We start from the raw sequence: 19,006 nt of genomic DNA, 5'->3' as shown, positions 1-19,006 counted from the left end.
TAAGAACCCAGTGAAGTTGCTTAGCAACTGAGCTGCTCAGACTTCATCAGGGACAACGAATGACACACCTTCCTTGGCTTTGATAGCAAAGCAATCTTATTCTTTTATTTTTTTAAATAAATTTTTATTGATTTCAGAGAGGAAGGGAGAGGGAGAGAGATAGAAACATCAATGATGAGAGAGAATCATTGATCGGCTGCCTTTTGCACATGCTCTCCTAGGGATCAAGCCCACAACCCAGGCATGTGCCCTTGACCAGAATCGAACCTGGGATCCTTCAGTCCTCAGGCTGAAGCTCTAGCCACTGAGCCAAACCAGCTAGGGCAAGCAATCCTATTCCTAAAGACTTGATTTTTTTCTCATAAACAAGTGGATTTGAATCATATCAAATGAATATACATTTTTAAATGAAATGTCTCTTCATTTGTAATAATGCAATTCTGCCTTAAAGCTTGTTGTATAATCTATACTAATAAAAGGGTAATATGCTAATTAGAACGGACATCTTCCGGACATCCATCTGGACTTCCTTCCGCACAAAGCCATGGTGGCGGGGGCCAAGGCGGGGGCCAAGGCGGAGGTGGTTAGGGTCGACCAGGCCAGCAGGTGAAGGCAGTTAGGGGCAACCAGACCAGCAGAGGAGGGTAGTTAGGGGCAATCAGGCTGGCAGGCAGGTGAGCAGTTAGGAGCCAGCGGTCCGGATTGTGTGAAGGATATCTGACTGCCGGTTTAGGCCCGATCCCACAGGCACTCAAACATCCCCCAAGGGGTCCATGATTAGAGAGGTGCAGGCCAGGCTCAGGAACCACCCCCCTCCATGCACAAATTTCACGCACTGGGCCTCTAGTATGTATGTAAATATCAAATCATTATGATGTACACCTTAAATTAATATAATGTTGTATATCAATTGTATCTTAATGAAAAATAAAATCCCTGCCCTAGCTGGTTTGGCTCAAGGGATATAGTGTCAGCCTGCAGAATGAAGGGTCCCACTTTCAATTCCAGCCAAGAGCACATCCCTGGGTGGCACGATCCCCAGTAGAATTGAAAGGGTCCCACTTTCAATTCCAGCCAAGAGCACATCCCTGGGTGGCACGATCCCCTATGCAGAAGGCAGCCAACCAATGATTCTCTCTCATCATTGATCTATCTCTCTCTCCCTCTCCCTTTCTTTCTAAAATCAATAAAGTATAAAAAAAAGAAATAAATAAAAAATAAAATCCCTTCTATAAAAATAGATTACAGTGCATTTGAAAAATTTCACTCACCTAGTGATGTCATACCCATCACATTGTCATAGGGAAATGCATTACTCAGATGTTTATGATGATGCTGGTGTAAACAAGCTTCCTGTGTGGCCAGTCCTATGAAAGTCCAGCACATACAGTTACAGTCACTACCTAGAATACCTGATGATGAGAAACTGGTTCATGTATTTGCTGTACTATCCTCTTTATCTTCGTGTGCTTTCTACTTAGTGAAAGAAAACTTTGCTGTGAAGCAGTATGCTGTTTTATGCGGGGAGCAGCCTCAGAGGTCTTGTGTTGGCTGTGCCTTTTGATTGCATCATTGCCTCCTGGGCTTGATTGAATCTGTGTTTTGTAAATTTCCTGGCCTAAGTGTACAGTGTGATTAAAGTCTACAGTCCTGCACAGTAATTTCCTAGGCCTTCATATTCACTCACCAATCACTGACTCCTGCAGAGCAGCCTGAAGTCCTGTAGCCCATTCAGGGTCAGTGCCCCACACGGATGTATCATTTTCTATCTTGCACACCACATTTTTACTGCACCTTTTCATAAATGCTTACTACCACTGCATTACAATTCCCTCCAGTATTCAGTACAGTAGCATGTTGTTCAGGTTTGTTGACTAGGACCCACAGGCTACACCATATGGCCTAGGTGTGTAGCAGGTGTGTGTAAGAGAACTGAAAACAACAAAACTGCCTCAAGATGCACTCCCCAGGTTCAGGGGTGCATGCCTGTATGTAACTGCAGTTTCACCTCTCCCAGCAGTAAAATTCTAACCCAATCACTCTGCAACTTGCTGTTCAACACTAATCTGTCTAAAAGACTCCTGCTGTTCCTTCCTCTAAGGAAAGGGGACCCTGCCTGAAGTAATCCTTTCTTTCCTTTACTAATAACCTCTCAAAGCCACTTCCTTTCTGCCTATTGTAAACGCCTTCCACTTAGAACAGCTCCTCTGAGATTCTATTTACTAGATGGGATGCAGCCTGATTCGTGAATGGGGAATTAAGTCACTTAAATATTCTAACTTACTCAGCTGAATTTTGTTTTTAACAGTTTGAAAAGCACCACAAAATAAATAGCTGATAAAGATGCTGTGACTCAGGGAAGGGAAGATGGCGTTAGGATCCGGGGGAGAGACTGGAAATGCAGGCATTTGCTGCAGAGCTAGGCCTGGGGGACAGAGGGTAGACTTGAGAGCCTGCTCCACAAACATCAAAACTCAGGAGAAAGCGGGATCCTTCTGGGGAGAAAGAAGGGACAGGGGACCCCACAGACCACAGCTCCTCCCATGCACGAACCGCGGAGACCGAGTCACCATTGTCCCCACTGACCGTCCCCGTGGTCACCGCACCAACTGCGGAGCCGCGGGGATGTGGGTGCAGAGCTGCCCAGACACGCTCCGCAGCCGAAGGCCCTGCCGCGGGGACAAACTGGACGCCCGGGTCCCGGCTGGGCCCCACACTGCGAGCCCGAGGGGCCTGAAGTTTCAGCGGAGCCCCCGGGCGGGCGCCTTGGGTCCGCAGGCTCCGGACCTGACCGTGGAGAGACGGTCCCGCCCCCGCGGTTCCACCCGCCCCTCCTCCCCGTCCCAGCACCCGCCGCACACTCACCATTTCTAGTTTCCTGGGCCTCCCTGAGTCCCGTCTGCGGCTCCCACCACCCGTAGGGATCACAGCTCCACAGATGAGGACGGAACAAGGGAGATGCGATCCCAACGCAGCTGAAGCAAAGGGAACAGCCAGTTAGTGGCAGAGCTTAGCCCTAAGCGCCCGCCCCCACCGCTACTCAGAGGATGCAGACATCGCCCCCTAGCGCCTGAGGTGCACAGGACTGAGCCCAAAGCAGCCACAACTCCTGTCCAGGGACCTTTGCATTGAGAGGCAGGGCTGAGAGTCCCCCAGAGAACAGTGTTCTGTTCCTTGCAAACACTCACACTTAAAAGGCACCTAATGAACCTGGCTCCATTTTGATCTTTGTTGACAACTGGAGTCTGACGTGTGCATTTGCAAAAAGGTGCCCAGGCTCAGGGACCAGGATGCCTTAGGGTGGTATCCTTCCAGAACTACAGCCAGATTCCCAGAAAGAGCATTCAAACCAGAAACAAGCCACCATGTCCAGCGGGAAAAGTGACTTCTGCGTATTTAGAATGGTTACCTTTAGGAAATGTTTTTCACATGAAAAATGTGTTCCCACTGGTGATTCAGTCACCGTCCTCTGAGGTCATGAGCCACCCCTTACTTGTGGTTATCTTGTAGGCGGTTCCACAGACCTACGCAGAGCAGGGAGATGGGCCAAGTACAGAGGTCACCAGGGTGGAAGCAAGGTGTCCAGCAATGGGCAGTCAATTGTAGGGTGGGGCCTTGTACCCAGGGTGACTTTTCCTCCTCTAGCAGATCACTGGTCCTGGGGTTTGGACCCCCTAATCTTCCTCCCTAGAGATAACATCTATGCCTCATTGTATTTCAGCTCCAGGCCCAGATAAGCAACAAAATGCCAGGGCTGACATCAGTACCAGCTGCATTGGATAATGATCCCTGCCCTGGTGCCGGCCAATCAATCAGTGGAGGCCACATCCCTGAATGGACACACCTGGAAAGCTACAGAATATTCCATTCAGATCTTCCCCTGGGACCTCCCCTGAAATCTCCACCCTTAAAACCTTTGGGAAGGAGGACCCAGTGCACTCTCCCTCCCTGGAGCACACCTGTACCTTTCCCTTTCCCCTCCATCTCGTCCTCCCCCCAGGCAGGTTACCATTAGCTTGCACTCCCAAACTACAAGGCCCCTTCCTTTACCTCCTTAACTCCTTTCCTAAGCCCATTTCTTCTGAGAATTACTTCTCACACCTCTGTAATTTACCCAGTAAATGTTCTCCTCCTCTTTGGCTCTTGCTCTGAATTCTTTTCTAGCCAGAACCCAAGTACCCAGGTTGCTGAAACTACATTTGGTCTGAGCCCAATCAGACACCTGATGTCATTCCTGCTGCCTTACCACAGTTAGACTGTTTATTCCAGCAATAATGAAATTTATCAGAAAACTGGATCCCATCAATGTAACAATCATTCAAACCTATAGAGTATTTTTATGAGTTCATGTCAGGAAGCAAAGTGTCAATGAATCGAGATAATGTCCGGAGTATGGCAGTTTGGTACCTTATTTTATACACTAGAGGCCCGGTGCATGAAATTCGTACATGGGGGGGGGGGCGTGTCCCTCAGCTCAGCTTGCATCCTCTCCAATCTGGGGCCCCTCAAGGGATGTCTGACTGCCCGTTTAGGTGGGCAGTCGGACATCCCTCTCACAATCCAGGACTGCTGGCTCCCAACCGCTCACCTGCCTGCCTGCCTGATTGCCCCTAACTGCTTCTGCCTGCCAGCCTGATCACCCCCTAACCACGCCCCTGCCAGCCTGATCAACACCGAACTGCTCCCTTGCCAGCCCGATTACCACTAACTGCCCTCCCCTGCCGGCCTGGTCACCCCTAACTGCGCCCCTAACTGTCCGCCCCTGGAGGCCTGGTTGCCCCCAACTTCCCTCTCCTGCTGTCATGGTCACCCCCAACTGCCCTCCCCTTCAGACCCGGTCACCTGCAACTGCCCTCCCTTGCATGGCCTGGTCCCTCCTAACTGCCCTCCCCTGCCGGCCATCTTGTGGCAGCCGTTTTGTGTCCACATGGGGGCGGCCATCTTGTGTGTTGGAGTTATAGTCAATTTGCATATTATTCTTTTATTAGATAGGATTACAATCCAAAGAGAAGACCCAAGTGGGTTACATGAAATCCACTGGTGATAGATTAGGGAGCTGGGAGAAAGCAAAGCAGGGAAACCCTAGGATAGGCTGAAACATAAAATGATAGACATACATATATATTTTACATAGCTGGATACAGGGCAGTTAAAAGTTACTGATTAGCATGATAACAATAACAATGAGAGGAGTTATAGTCTCAGCCCTGCTGCACTGATTGTGCACTAAGGGTTCTGATGGGGGAGTTACCCTGACATTGCCAAGGAATGCTATCTTCCATGCAAAAGACAATGGACAGTGTAGGAAAGGGATTTCTAGCCTGGGACATGACTATCTGCCATAAACTGCTGCTAGTTAAAATCTTTTCATTTCAGACCATCCCTCGTGGTTATTTTAGCTCTTTGCATTTGCAAGGCCATCACACACAGGCCTTCCCTGAACTTAGCAGGTTAGCATGTGGACTCTTTTCATCCACATATCTAAATAATCATCCCCCCGATTGGTGAGTCTGTGATACTAGCATAACTTTCATTCTAACCATGATGGAATCACTCCCTGCCAGGCAGCCTCTCCATAGAGTATGCACAGCTTCCTGGTTCCGACCATTGCCTCTCTCCAGTCCCTGAGGAAGTGCTCACCTTCAGTACCATCTGAGACAAACAGCCCCACCCAAACAGCAGCAATAACCCCATCCTGCCTGGGACACAGAAGAACCTGGAGGCCATCTGACACAGGCAGCCTGAGGGCAGAGCCACAGACCCACAGGTGACCTCAATGGAGAGAGGAAAGGAGGGCACACGTTTCACCCAGGACTCAGCTTACCAGGAGGACCACCACAGGGAGGAGCAGCATCAGTCATCATACACAGCAGGAAGAGAGGTCTGTGGGCATTCACCATGAAGAACTGAGAGATGAAGAACATATTTGCTTTTCATCATCTTTTTTTCACCTTCCTTTTCACAGCTATCTGAAAAACAATAGTCTCTAGGCAGTTTTTCTAGAAATCATTCTGATTTCCTAAAGTCTGTAATATCTCTGGGTTTTTGCTGTGTTTTCTCTCTCTTCTCAACCTCAAATAAATGACCTTCTACTAAGAATGCGTGTTCACTGGGAAAGATGCACATGTTTGGTCTCTTCTCTGAACTTCAGGAACCTGCCGCTACAGAAATTACATCCCATCCCTGCCCTTCCACACCCTGCTGTTACTTGCACCTGTGGGAATTGTATAGTTCCAGCTGTGGCCCCATCTGGGCAGAAAACGCTCTGCCTCTTACAGGTACCAATAGGGAGAGTTGGTCGCTTTGCTGAGGCCACTTCATGCTGCTCTCCAAGGAGCTTGAAAACTGGGTTGTGTTTTAGTAAAAGGAGGTGGTTCCTATAGTCTCCATCATGGCAAACACAAGGGCCAGAATAGACTTAGTGTTGCTGCATCCACCTGCACCATGGAAACCATGAGGTCTCAAGACTCACCCTACAAGATGATCTTTTCATCAAAGAGCTCCACTGAAAAGGCACAAGGAGTTCCTGTATGTATAGAGAGATTTTCCCCGTAGCCTTGGCATATGGCCCTAATGGAAAGAGTCACACACGGTTCAAGCAGCTGCTCTGTGGGAGGGTCAACTGAGAAAACATGACTGCTGGTCAACCCATGAGCTGGGCAATGAGATCCATTCCTCCAATCCCTGTCCTTGGGATATATGTTCTGCCCACGGATGGAGAACTAAGAGCCATTTCAAGGACACAGCTTTGAGAGAACAATGTGTTGCTGATCCCACCTGAACCATGTACATGACCCAGTGAAGGCTTCTAGGTAAACTTGGAATTATCTGGTGGGCAGTGTGGAGGTCTACTCCTCTTGTGTCCACCCAAGACAAACCTGGTATAGGAATTCCTTTATTTATTAAAACTGCCACTTAAAACTCAGGAGTGGCCCAGCTGGCATGGCTCAGTGGTTGAGCATCAACCCATAAATCACAAGTAAAATATGGGTAATACAACATTTTTCATCATAAATTGTTTATTTGAAGATCAAGTGTCAAAAACTAAAGCTGAGATGGAGAAGTGTGCATGAGGAAATACTTCTAGCTTGTCCTTGAACAAAGGGGGCTAGTTTCCCTATAGAGAGCAATGTAGTTTGTTTCTTTTCAACCTTTTCAGTGTTCATGCAAAAAGGACACCATGTAAAGTATACTGTTTTCTCTCCTCTTTGACAAGTACAGGATATGTTTTGAAATACGCTTTTCCTCTCTCATTCATTTAAAAATAAATCCTGCTCTAATTTTCAGGTCCATGGTGCTGTGCCACCAGCACACATAATGGAGAGCGGCTGCCACTGTCCCTAACCCAGCCATCTCTGGTCTGAAATGGGACCCAATGAACAGCAAGATTAGTCACCTCCAGGCAATCATGCCACAGGATGCCCTGGCTAATGGTTGACCTCATCTGTACGTGTTTACAACTTTTAGGCCATTGCCAATGGTCTAGCTCTCTGGCACCAAGAGCAGCAACTCCTAACTGAAGATCACCCTTTGGGATAAAGTGCTCTGGAATAACCCTGCTCATAATTACTCAAAAAGAAGAGAATATCACATGTCTCTGCATATGGGACAAATGAAACCACAGGGCTTCATTTCAATCACAGCCGGATAAATTAGTGCAAGTTTCTGAAACATACTGACACTTCAGGTGCACTCAGAAGCAGAGAGAAAAACAGGGGTGAGGGAACCCGAGGTTGTAGTATCAAGACAGCGAGGTGTCCCTGTGCTTCATGAGAGGATGTAATAGGGTCTTTAATACTTCTGTGCAGAGGTATGGAAATGACCCCCGCTACACTGTAGGCTGAGAAGACTGCAATACTGTTCTGTAAAATAATGCTATACGTCAACCTGTAAAATAAATTGTATGTTAATTATATAACTTTTCTAATGATATGAAATATATGCTAAGATATACTACTGTACTATATATTACCAACATTATGAAAATATACTAAATACACCACATTCTACATCATATATATAAATATATACAGATGCACATAGATACACCCTATCCTATATAAAAGGCTAATATGCAAATCGACCAAACTGCGGAACAACCAGACCTTTTGACATACACTGATAACCAGGGGCAGACACTCAACGCAGGAGATGCCCCATGGTGGTCAGTGCGCTCCCACAGGGGGAGCGCTGCTCAGCCAGAAGCCGGGCTCATGGCTGGCGAGTGCAGTGGCCGTGGCAGGAGCCTCTCCCACCTCCATGGCAGTCGGACATCTGCTGAGGCTCCCAGACTACAAAGAGGGTGCAGGTTGGGCTGAGGGACACACCCCCCCCCCCAGTGCACGAATTTCATGCACCAGGCCTCTAGTATATAATAATTTTGCACTATATAATCTATAATAATAAAAGTATAATATGCTAATTAGTCCGGAGGGAAGAACAACCTTCCAGACGAAGCCAGGGCTGTGAGGGCCTAGACTCTTGCATGAATTTCGTGCATTGGGCCTCTAGTCCTATAATAAAAGGCTAATATGGAAATCGACTGAATGGCAGAACAACCGGACATTATGACATACACTGATAACCAGGGGGCAGACACCCAACACAGGAGCTGCCCCCTGGTGGCCAGTGCGCTCCCACAGTGGGAGCACTGCTCAGCCAGAAGCCAGGCTCATGGCTGGCAAGCGCAGTGGCGGTGGCAGGAGCCTCTCCCACCTCCACGGCAGTCAGACAACCCTTGAGGCTCCTAGACTGCAAGAGGGCACAGGTTGGGCTCAGGGACACCCTCCCCGAGTGCACGAATTTCATGCACCAGGCCTCTAGTACATTATAATACAATACACAGAGACCACGTTTTAAAATAATTTTTTAAATTTATTTTTGAGAGTAAAGGAGAGGGAGAGAGAGATAGAAACATCAATGATGAGAGAGAATAATTGATCATCTGTCTCTTGTACACTCCCAACTCAGAACTAAGCCCACAATCCAGGCATGTGCCCTTGATCAGAATCAAACCTGGGTCGTAGCTGATTTGGCTCAATGGATAGAGCGTCGGTCTGCGGACTGAAGGGTCCCAGGTTCAATTCCAGCCAAGGGCACATGCCTGGGTTGCAGGCTCAATCCCCAGTAGGGGGCATGCAGTAGGCAGCCAATCAATGATTCTCTCTCATCATTGATCTTTCTATCTCTCTCTCCCTTTCCCTGCCTCTCTAAAATAAATAAAGTATACTTCAAAAAAAAAAAGAAAAATAATCGAACATGGGACCCTTCAGGCTGCAGGCAGACACACTATCTACGGAGCCAAACCAGCTAGGATCAGAGAACACTTTTTAATATATTTATTTTTTATTTTTTTAATATATTTTATTGATTTTTTACAGAGAGGAAGGGAGAGGGATAGAGAGTTAGAAACATCGATGAGAGAGAAACATCGATCAGCTGCCTCCTGCTCACCCCCTACTGGGGATGTGCCCGCAACCAAGGTACATGCCCTTGACCAGAATCGAACCTGGGACCCTTCAGTCCCCAGGCCGACACTCTATCCACTGAGCCAAACCGGTTAGGGCAGAGAACACTTTTTATATAGATGCAAAAGCCTTAACAAAATACAAACAAACTGAACTGAGCAATATACTGTATAACATGACCTATACACCATGACCAAGTGAGATTTAACCCAGGAAAGAAGGGTTGGTTTTGCATCTGAAAATGAATTAATGTAACATACCATTAATAGAATAAACCTCAAAAACTACAGGATCATCTCAATCAATACAAAGCATGGGCTCCTCCTCACTTTGCTTCCCCACTGGAAGCTCAGGGAGGACAACAAAGGGTCGCCTGTCCTCACTCAGCTGCCAAGTCCTCAGGTTCATGGGCAAGGTGTCCCCCACCTCCCTGAGGTCTCCCCTGTGCACAGGCCTCCCTGGGTCAGCCCCCCTGAGCCTGTCCTCACCCAGCCTTTCACCTCTGCCCCTCACTCAATGTGCCTTGATGGGGATGGGTGGCAGCCTGGGGACCTTGAACTACAGACAGGAGACCTTGGGGGCCCAGGAGAACACGGGAAGCTGTTGCAAGACCATGGGAGGAGTTTGGGCTCATTTCACACTCTTCCGCCAAGAACAGGGGGTGGTTCCAACAAGGGGACCAGTGTGCCTGCTCACTTCAGGGAAAAGGCAAAATACTTGGCATTCTTCAGCCCCTTATTAGGTGTGGTGCTGCACTGCATTCTGGGAGTCAAGTGAGGTGAGAGGGATGCTGAGGGCCTGGCTGTTATGTTATTTCCCACAGCCCCTGGGGCTGACATTCTGCAGGGGGAGGAGTCCTGTTCCAGAAGAGTAGGCACCAGAATTAGTGGGTGGGCTCCACACTCACTCTGGAGGCAGCTCTGAGGAGAGGGTGCTGGGTATGGTCAGCCTCTTCGCTTCTCAAATCACAGGGTAGAATGGCCCCCAGGACTCAGGGAGGGTGCTTTAGGGACAGCCGGCTCCTGAGGCACTCCAAGAGCTAGGACAAGCAGGGCAGATCCTTTTAACATTGTTGGTGGGTTTGAAACTCCTATGAAATGTGCTTCTTGGTACAGGAGTGATAGTCACGCAACAGTGGGGATCACTGTGTTTGAGGGGCCTGCTCCTCATGACATGGGCTCTGGGTTCTATCACTGTTTCACCAGTCACCTGAGGTGGCAACAGAAAATTTCCAGACTTGGACTGATATTGCCTTTAAACATGTTTCCCAGAGAGCAGGCAGAGTCGGATTGAGATGGGAAATTTAAGAGTTGGAAACAGTCTCAAGACCTGCTCATTCCCAGGATTAGATTAGGACATTTTGAGGCTGAGCTCACTTTTGCTGACCAGTTAATTTCGCATTTCAGATCATAGCATTTCCTGAATAGGACTCCAGAACCCTGGCGTCACCTCAAAGGTGGGGACTCCTATCACTGTCTCAGCAGTTGTGTGAATGAGGCAGAGGTTGCCCCAGAGGGTGTTTCCTGAAATTCAATCCTGTTGTGTCCTCCCCAGACCTCTCAGTTCTTTATAAGAACCCCAAGGTGGGGGGAGGAAGTGTTGCACAAGTAGCACTCTAAGTTTAGGACAGTTCAGCATTCTTCCAGCAGGAAAAAACACTTTTTTGGTATGTATGTATGTATGCATGTATTTATAGATATACTAGTGGCCCGGTGTAAAAAATTTGTGCACGGGAGTGGGTTCCCTCTGCCCAGCCTGCACCCTCTCGCAATCTAGGACCACTGACTCCTAACTGCTCAGCTGCCTGCTTGCCCCTAACTGCCTCTGCCTGCCTGACCGCCCCTAACCTCTCTGCCTTCCTCCCTGATCACCCTTAAATGCCTCTGCCTGCCTGCCTGCCCACCCCTAACTGCCCTCCCCTGCCAGCTTGATTGCCCCTAACTGCCTCTGCCTGCCTGATCACCCTGAACTGCCCTCCCCTGCTGGTCTGATCTCACTCCCAACTGCCCTCCCCTGCAGGCCTAATCTCACCCCCAACTGCCCTCCCCTGCCAGCCCAATCGCCCCTAATTGCCTCTGCCATGGTCCTCACCACCATGGCTTTGTCCCAAAGGAAGTCGAACGTCTGGAAGATGGTTGGTTGACCCATTCTAATTAGCACATTACCCTTTTATTAGTATAGATTATATAGAATAGGATTGCTTAAATGAGGGGGGGGGAGCCTTTTTCAGCAGGAGATGCTCTTGGCAGACAAAAATACATAAGCCCTATATGACTGATAGCCAGCCATATGCACTATACTGCCAAACCGTTCATTAAAAAATTGAAACGCTTTCTTACGCCAAACAGCTGTTGCCTTTAAAACCCCTCCTCAGCCCCCACCTTAGCTCTGCCTTCCCAGTTGACCCAGATTAGATTCTGACTGGTCAGTTTCTATACCAGTCATCGTCAAAAGCTCCACCTCCTGCCCTAGCTGGTTTGGCTCAGTGGATAGAGCGTCGGCCTGCGGACTGAAGGGTCCCAGGTTCGATTTCGGTCAAGGGCATGTACCTTGGTTGTCGGCACATCCCCAGTGGGGAGTGTGCAGGAGGCAGCTGATCGATGTTTCTCTCTCATTGATGTTTCTAACTCTCTATCCCTTTCCCTTCCTTTCTGTAAAAAATCAATAAAATATATTAAAACAAACAAAAAAAAAGCTCCACCTCCTGCATATAAGCATAACCAATGGATACAAGACACTGGGGGGGTGGGGCAGGTAAAGGCATGTACTGTGGGGTAGGGGAGGCCGGAGGGAGGTCAATGGGGGAAAAAAAAGGAGACATATGTACTACTATTTGTAATACTTCAAACAATTTAAAAAATTTACAATTAAAAAAAAAGCTCTACTTCCTAGGCAGCCATTAGCCCCTCACAGTTCACCTAGATTTGGTTCCGATTGGTTGGTTTATATGCCAGTCAGCATCAAAAGCTCCGCCTCCTAGGCAGCCATTGGATCCTCGCAGTTCACCCAGATTTGGTTCCGATTGATGGGTTTCTACGCCAGTCAGCGTCAAAAGGTCTGCCTCCTAGGCAGCCATCTGGTGAGGGTGTGAGGATTAATTTGCATACTACCTCTTTATTATATAGGATTTTTATTGATTTCAGAGAGGATGGGAGAGGGACAGAAACATCAATGAGAATCATTAATTGACTGCCTCCTGCACACCGCCTATGGGGATCGAGCAGACTTTGGGCATGTGCCCTTCACCAAAATCGAACCCGGAACCCCTCCATCGCAGGTCAATGTTGTCACCACTGAGCCAAACCAGCCAGGACCAGTGTAAGACAGAGAACTCTCCATCAACCCAAAGGAACACAATTATGGTGGCTGTTTATACTAAATTTGAGATTCCTCTAAACCTTTACTTTTTCTTTTCTTATTTAAATATTTTTTAAATTGATTTCAGAGAGGAAGGTAAATGGAGAAACAGAAACCTCAATGATGAGAATCATTGGTTAGCTGCCTCCTGCACGCCCCCTACTGGGGATCAAGTCTGCAACCCAGATGTGTGTCCTGACCGGAAATCGGACCATGGCCTCCTGATTCCTAGGTCGACACTCAACCATTGAGAAATACCAGCCAGACCAAAATGCCTTTTACAAAATGTCATGTAGTGGATCACCATGTTGTTTTTCAACCTGGCAGGGAAAGCTTAGATGATTAGAGGATCATCCCACAAAAAATCAACCAATGAATGTATAAATAAGTAGAATGATTGATGTTTCTCTCTTTCTCTCTCAAATCAAATATATGTATTTTTTAAAGTAAAAGAGAGCTCTAGCTGGTTTGGGTCAGTAGATAGAGCGTCGGCCTGCCAATTATAGGGTCCTAGGTAAGATTCTGCTTAAGGGCACATGCCTGGGTTGCAGGCTTGATCCTCAGTAGGTGGTGTGCTGGAGGCAGCCAATCAATGATTCTCTCTCATCATTGATGTTTCTATCTCACCCTCTCCCTTCCTCTCTGAAATCAATAAAAACATTTAAAAATGAAAAGTAAAAGAAAGTCATACTCTATCACTAAGAACAGCTTCTTTGGAAGAGAGACTCGAACTTTGCTTTCCCACTTGGTTTGTATTCTTTGACAATGTTGCTAAATTTATGAACTTCAGTAGACTCATAGGGGAGATAACTTTTCAAGGAGTAAATGATTAGAAATTATATATATATATATATATATATATATATATATATATATATATATATATATATATAACTTTTTGGAAATGCACCCAATACCTTCTAGGAAATATCTCAGTATTTAGATAACAAGAAAGACAAAAGCTGTTCCAGAGGAGTTGCAGGCCTTGCTCTCCCTGCCAGCCCTAGACATGCGTGGTTGAAAAGAAAATGTCACACATGTCCATCATCACTCCATGACCACAATGAATCAAGACCAAAAAAAAAAAAAAAAAAAAAAAAGACATTCATGTCTGTATACCTGATGAAAGAGAACAGGTTTCCAAAGAATATCACAGAATCCAATGCAGAAAAATGTCTGGCTTCCCTGAATGGCAAACAAATGATCAATCACAAGGCAAAATACAAGAAACTAACAAAAAAACAAACAAACAAACAAAAAAACACACAACCCCACAAATAAAACCCATGATTGAAGTTTTTAATATTATGAGTGAATAAGAAAGCAGTCTGTGCCAAATAAATATAAACAATATAATTTCCCTGAGAAAACATGTCTGAGTTTATACACATATAATTGTGACTCAGATTGTATGATCAAATGGAAAAGATTACATGTTGACCTGAAAATACATAATTACAATGGGACATTTAAACATATTTCAGGAGACAATAAAATGCAATAGCTATTAGTGTAAGAGTGATTGGCAAACAGTTCATATTTCTTTAAAAAGCACAGAAGCATTGATTAGAGAGAAAAATGCACATAATTTTAATCACAGACAACCCAAGATAGCTGTAAACATTGAGAGATTAGGCTCAGCTCTGAGTGACAGCACACATCAGAGTCTGCCTGAAATGAGGAAAGTGACAATTCTCACATGGAAGGACTGGCTCAGAGCCCTCACTGCAGAGGGTGGTACAAGAACAAACTGTCATGGGGCTCCTTGGCACTGCACCATTGCAGCTGTCACAGTGGGATCTGAATCACAGTCAGTAGTAGTATCAACAGGACAAGATGATTACTAGTCAAATTAGACCTCATGCAAATGCAAACTAGAGAACAGTGTGTACACTTCAGAAAACAGCCTCAATCATGACAATCTACGTTTCTTGCCTGGTGGACACCTTTGGGCTTGCAGAAAAGACAACCTATGTGGGTCATTACTGTTGAATTGTGAACAGTTGTAAGCGTACACCTGACATCAAGGGAAGTGAAGCAGTCGCTGGCAGTATTGAGGATATTCTTGGCTGGCAGGGCAAAGGTTAAGAAAACAAACTCAAAGCCAATGTACACAAACTCTATGCTCTGGCTATCTCCTTTATAAAAGTGGATTCAAAACCAATTAATCCTATTTCACGTCTGCATTCAAGTTTCATGGAAGTGTGGCCTTGGTGATTTCTAACACGGAACCATAAAGGCACCAGATTGTGCAAAACGTAGTTCACAACATTCCTCACATTGATGTAACAGAGTCAGAAAGGGCAATCTCTGACTCTAGATCTTATTGTCCTATCACAGGTATTCTCCTCTTAATGCAAACCTCATAGTCCAAACCCAGCCAAAAGCAACGACAAGCAAAGGATATAGATGAAAATAACTCACTTTGCGTACTCACACATATATGGCAAATATTTACTGAATAAAACAATACGGAATGTCACCTGCAATTGAAATATTACAAAAACATTTATTGAGAAGAAAATGGAGTAAGCCTCTTCTGGTCACTGAAAAGGCACTTTTCCATTAAAGTAGAATACATATATGGATGAGGCACATTGATTTAATACTTGCCACAGGAGGCCCATAGGACAAAATGAAGAAATACCAAACTAACCTTTTTACTTTCTTATTTTTCCATTGATGTTTTAGAGAATGGAAGAGAGAGGGAAAGACTGAGAGAACATCAATGTGAGAGAAAGATATTGATTGGTTGCCTGCTGCACAAGCCTGGACCATGGCCCAGCCAGGGAAGAACCTGCAACCAAGGTATGTGCCCTTGACTGGAATCAAATCCAGGAACCTTTGGTCTGTAGGCTGACACTCTAATCCTTGTGCCAAACCGGCTAGGGCTGTCTTATACACTGAGTGGCCAGATTATTATGATCTCTAAGCGCATAATAATCTGGCCACTCAGAGTATATCCTATATAATAATAGGCTAATATGCAAATTGTCTCCTCGACCAGGAGTTCAACTAGCAGACAGGCCAGCCAACCGCCCATGTCGCCTCCCCCTGGCCAGGCTGGCCGGACCCCACCCATGCACGAATTCATGCACCGGGCCTCTAATAATATATACACTGAGTAGCCAGATTATGTGTTCAGAGATCATAGTAATCTGGCCCCTCAGTGTATATTTTAAATATATTTTTGTACATTTCAAATAGGGAGAGAGACATAGAAACATCAATGATAAGAGAGAATCATTGATCGGCTGCCTTCTGGGGATCGAGACCCCAAACAGGGCATATACCCTGATGAGAAGTCTAACCGTTACCTCCTGATATGTAGGTCGTTATTCAACTACTGTGCCACACTGACTGGGCTATAGATGTCAAGTTTTTAAAAACAGTGCCTGGAACTTGGAAAGAACATATTACCTCAAGTGAGGATTATTTCCATCATCTACAATATGGTAGAGAAACTAGATACAATGACTATAATAAAACACAGAAACTATAATAAAAGTTCCTTGGAGTTTTCTAGAAGATTCTTGAGTAACCTTATAACTGTGGTTTTGAACTCTATATCCAGTAGTTTGCTTTCCTCCATTACTTTCATTTGTGAAATGTTTCTGTCTCTGCATTTTGGCTGTTTCCCTGTGTTGATAGAGTGGTTTTGTGTGGTATGTGTCCTATAGTACCCAGTGGCTCAGCCTCCCCAGTCACCTGAGGTGGACAATCTTGGTGTACCCCTTTGTGGGCTGTGCGCACAGTCTTGTTGTAGTTAAGCCTTAAATGTTATCTGTGGGAGGAATTGACCTCCAGGCCAATTGGCCGTGAGGACCAGCTGTGTCTACAATGGAAGAACTGTTGTGCATGAGACTTCCTTAAGTGGCTGGACTTGATTCAGTCGGACTTTGGTGCTCACTGAGTCTTCTCCCTGAGTGTGTCTCATGGATGTGAAGAGTTGTAATCTGGATGGCCTTACTCTCACCACTGGGTACACTGGATCTTGGATCTCCAAGGACGTGCAAAGTCAGCCACTGCCTGAGGCCACCCATCAGGAGCTACAGAGAGATCTGCAGATTCCTCCTCTTTGTATGGACTTTGGAAGTGCCCAAATGAGACATAGCTGTGAAGCAAGGCAGGCTGATGGTGATGGGCCTTCTTTTGGAAGCTTTGGTGCTCTCTGACCCAGCTGCCCTTTGATAGGTATTAGGCTGAGAAAGAACAGGCAATTCATAGGCAAAAGCCACTGTGGACAGCTTGGGTGGGGTTGTAACTTGGGTGGGGTGGGGTCTCAGGGAATCACCAGGATGGAGCAAACAGCAATGGCTGCCAGTCAGCTCTACACTGGAGAGGTTCCCGTGTTTTCATGTCCCACACACCCACATGGGAACAATGATCACTGCAAGCAACTCTGAGAGAAAGATACCTTCACGTTCTAACCCAATGGCAGACAGTCCAGTTTCTCTCTGTATGACTCCCTGTATGGGTCCCCAGAGTCTCAACCGGAACTGGAGTTCAGAGCAATCGAGAGCTTATATCTCCCGATTGGAAAAAAAAATAGTGCACCTAGTCGCGAGCTAGTTCTGCGTGCCTCAGCACCTCGTACCAGTCTCAATGCACTTTTTTCTTTCTTTCTAGTTGTGGAACTTCCACTCAGCCAGCTTTCCCGCAGTTCTGAATGAGTTATTTGTCTTTTAGTTGTAGTTTTGATGTGGTTGTGAGAGGGTGCAAGTACGGTATTTACCTATGCCGCCATCTTCCAGGCTCCCCCATCGTGTCTTCCTTTATGTCTTACAAGATGTGTGACACAACTGAAGGTTTCCCACATTGCTCACATTCATAAGGTTTTTCCTCAGTATGTGTTCTTCTATGCTTTCTAAGAGACTTGGAGAAACCGAAAACTTTACCACTTTCCTTACATTCATTGAGCTTGTCTCCACTGTGTGTGCTTAAATGTCTGGGCATGTGCAGGAGGGCAACCGATTGATATGTTTCTGTCACATCAATATTACTCTCTGTCTTCTCTCTGACTTCCGCTCTCTTAATAAAAAAATATCCTCAGGTGAGGATTAAAGACAAAGAAAGAAAGAACTAGAATGGTCAAAGGCTTTTCTACAATCCTTACACAATAGGGCTTATTTTCAGTATGAGTTGTTTCATTCATTATTATTTTTCTCCACTATTAGTGTTTTTGTAATTTTGAAGGGAACTGGAATGAATAAAGGGTTTGCCCCATGGCTTCCATTCATAGGGTGTTTCCTTATTTTGAGTTCTTTCATGATATCAGAGGGAACTAGGGTAAGAAAAAGTTTTAGCACATTGATTACATTATTCATAGTGTTTTCCCTAAGTATGAAATTTTTCATGATTTCTAAGCAAATAGGGATAAAGGAAAGTTTTACCACATTCCTTACATTCATGACGCTTCTTTCCATGATGAGTTATTTTATGTTCTCTAAGACATCTGGCAGAAAAGAAGGCTTTCCCACATTCTTTACATTCGTAGGGTTTCTCCCCAGTATGCATTCTTTCATGATTTTGAAGAGAAGCGAAATACATGAAAGCTCTCCCACATTCCTTACATTCGTAAGGTTTCTCCCCAGTATGCATTCTTTCATGATTTTGAAGAGAAGTGAAATATATGAAAACTCTCCCACATAGCTTACAGTCATAGGGTTTCTCCCCAGTATGTATTTTTTCATGATCTCTAAGAGATGCAGAATGACTGAAAGTCTTACCACATTGCTGACATACATTCGGATTTTTGCCAGTGTGTGTTCTTTCATGATATCGGAGGGAACTTGGGTAAGAGAAAGTTTTAGCACAATGGATACATACATAGGGTTTTCCCCAAGTATGAAATTTTTCATGATTTCTAAGCAAAGAGGGATAAAGGAAAGTTTTACCACATTCCTTACATTCATGAGGCATCTTTCCATGATGAGTTATTTTATGTTCTTTAAGACGTTTGGCAGAAAAGAAGGCTTTCTCACATTCCTTACATTTGTAGGGTTTCTCCCCAGTATGCATTCTTTCATGATTTCGAAGAGAAAAAGAATGTCTAAAAGCTCTCCCACATTGCTGACATACATGGGCCTTTTTTCCAGTGTGTGTTCTTTCATGGTTTCGACAGGACTGTAGAACACAGAAGGCTTTTCCACAATGCTTACATTCATAGGGTTTTTCCCCAG

The 19,006-nt window shown here is 45.7% G+C and overlaps 1 protein-coding gene across 1 annotated transcript in view; it reads right to left on the bottom strand.

Moving 5' to 3' along the window:
* LOC308251452 (uncharacterized protein) overlaps nt 1–2,931 on the bottom strand; it is a 98,731-nt gene extending 95,800 nt beyond the window's left edge. The window contains exon 1 of the mRNA XM_080674860.1: nt 2,866–2,931. Coding sequence (XP_080530986.1) covers nt 2,866–2,868 — 3 coding nt within the window. The 5' untranslated portion in view covers nt 2,869–2,931. The remainder of the gene's footprint in view (nt 1–2,865) is intronic.
* Nucleotides 2,932–19,006: the final 16,075 nt, after the last annotated feature.

Source organism: Plecotus auritus (assembly GCF_963455305.1).
Source record: "Plecotus auritus genome assembly, chromosome: 6".
Taxonomy (NCBI): domain Eukaryota; kingdom Metazoa; phylum Chordata; class Mammalia; order Chiroptera; family Vespertilionidae; genus Plecotus; species Plecotus auritus.
The sequence above is the reverse complement of the archived record's forward strand: the minus strand, read 5'-3'. Positions and strand labels throughout refer to the sequence as shown.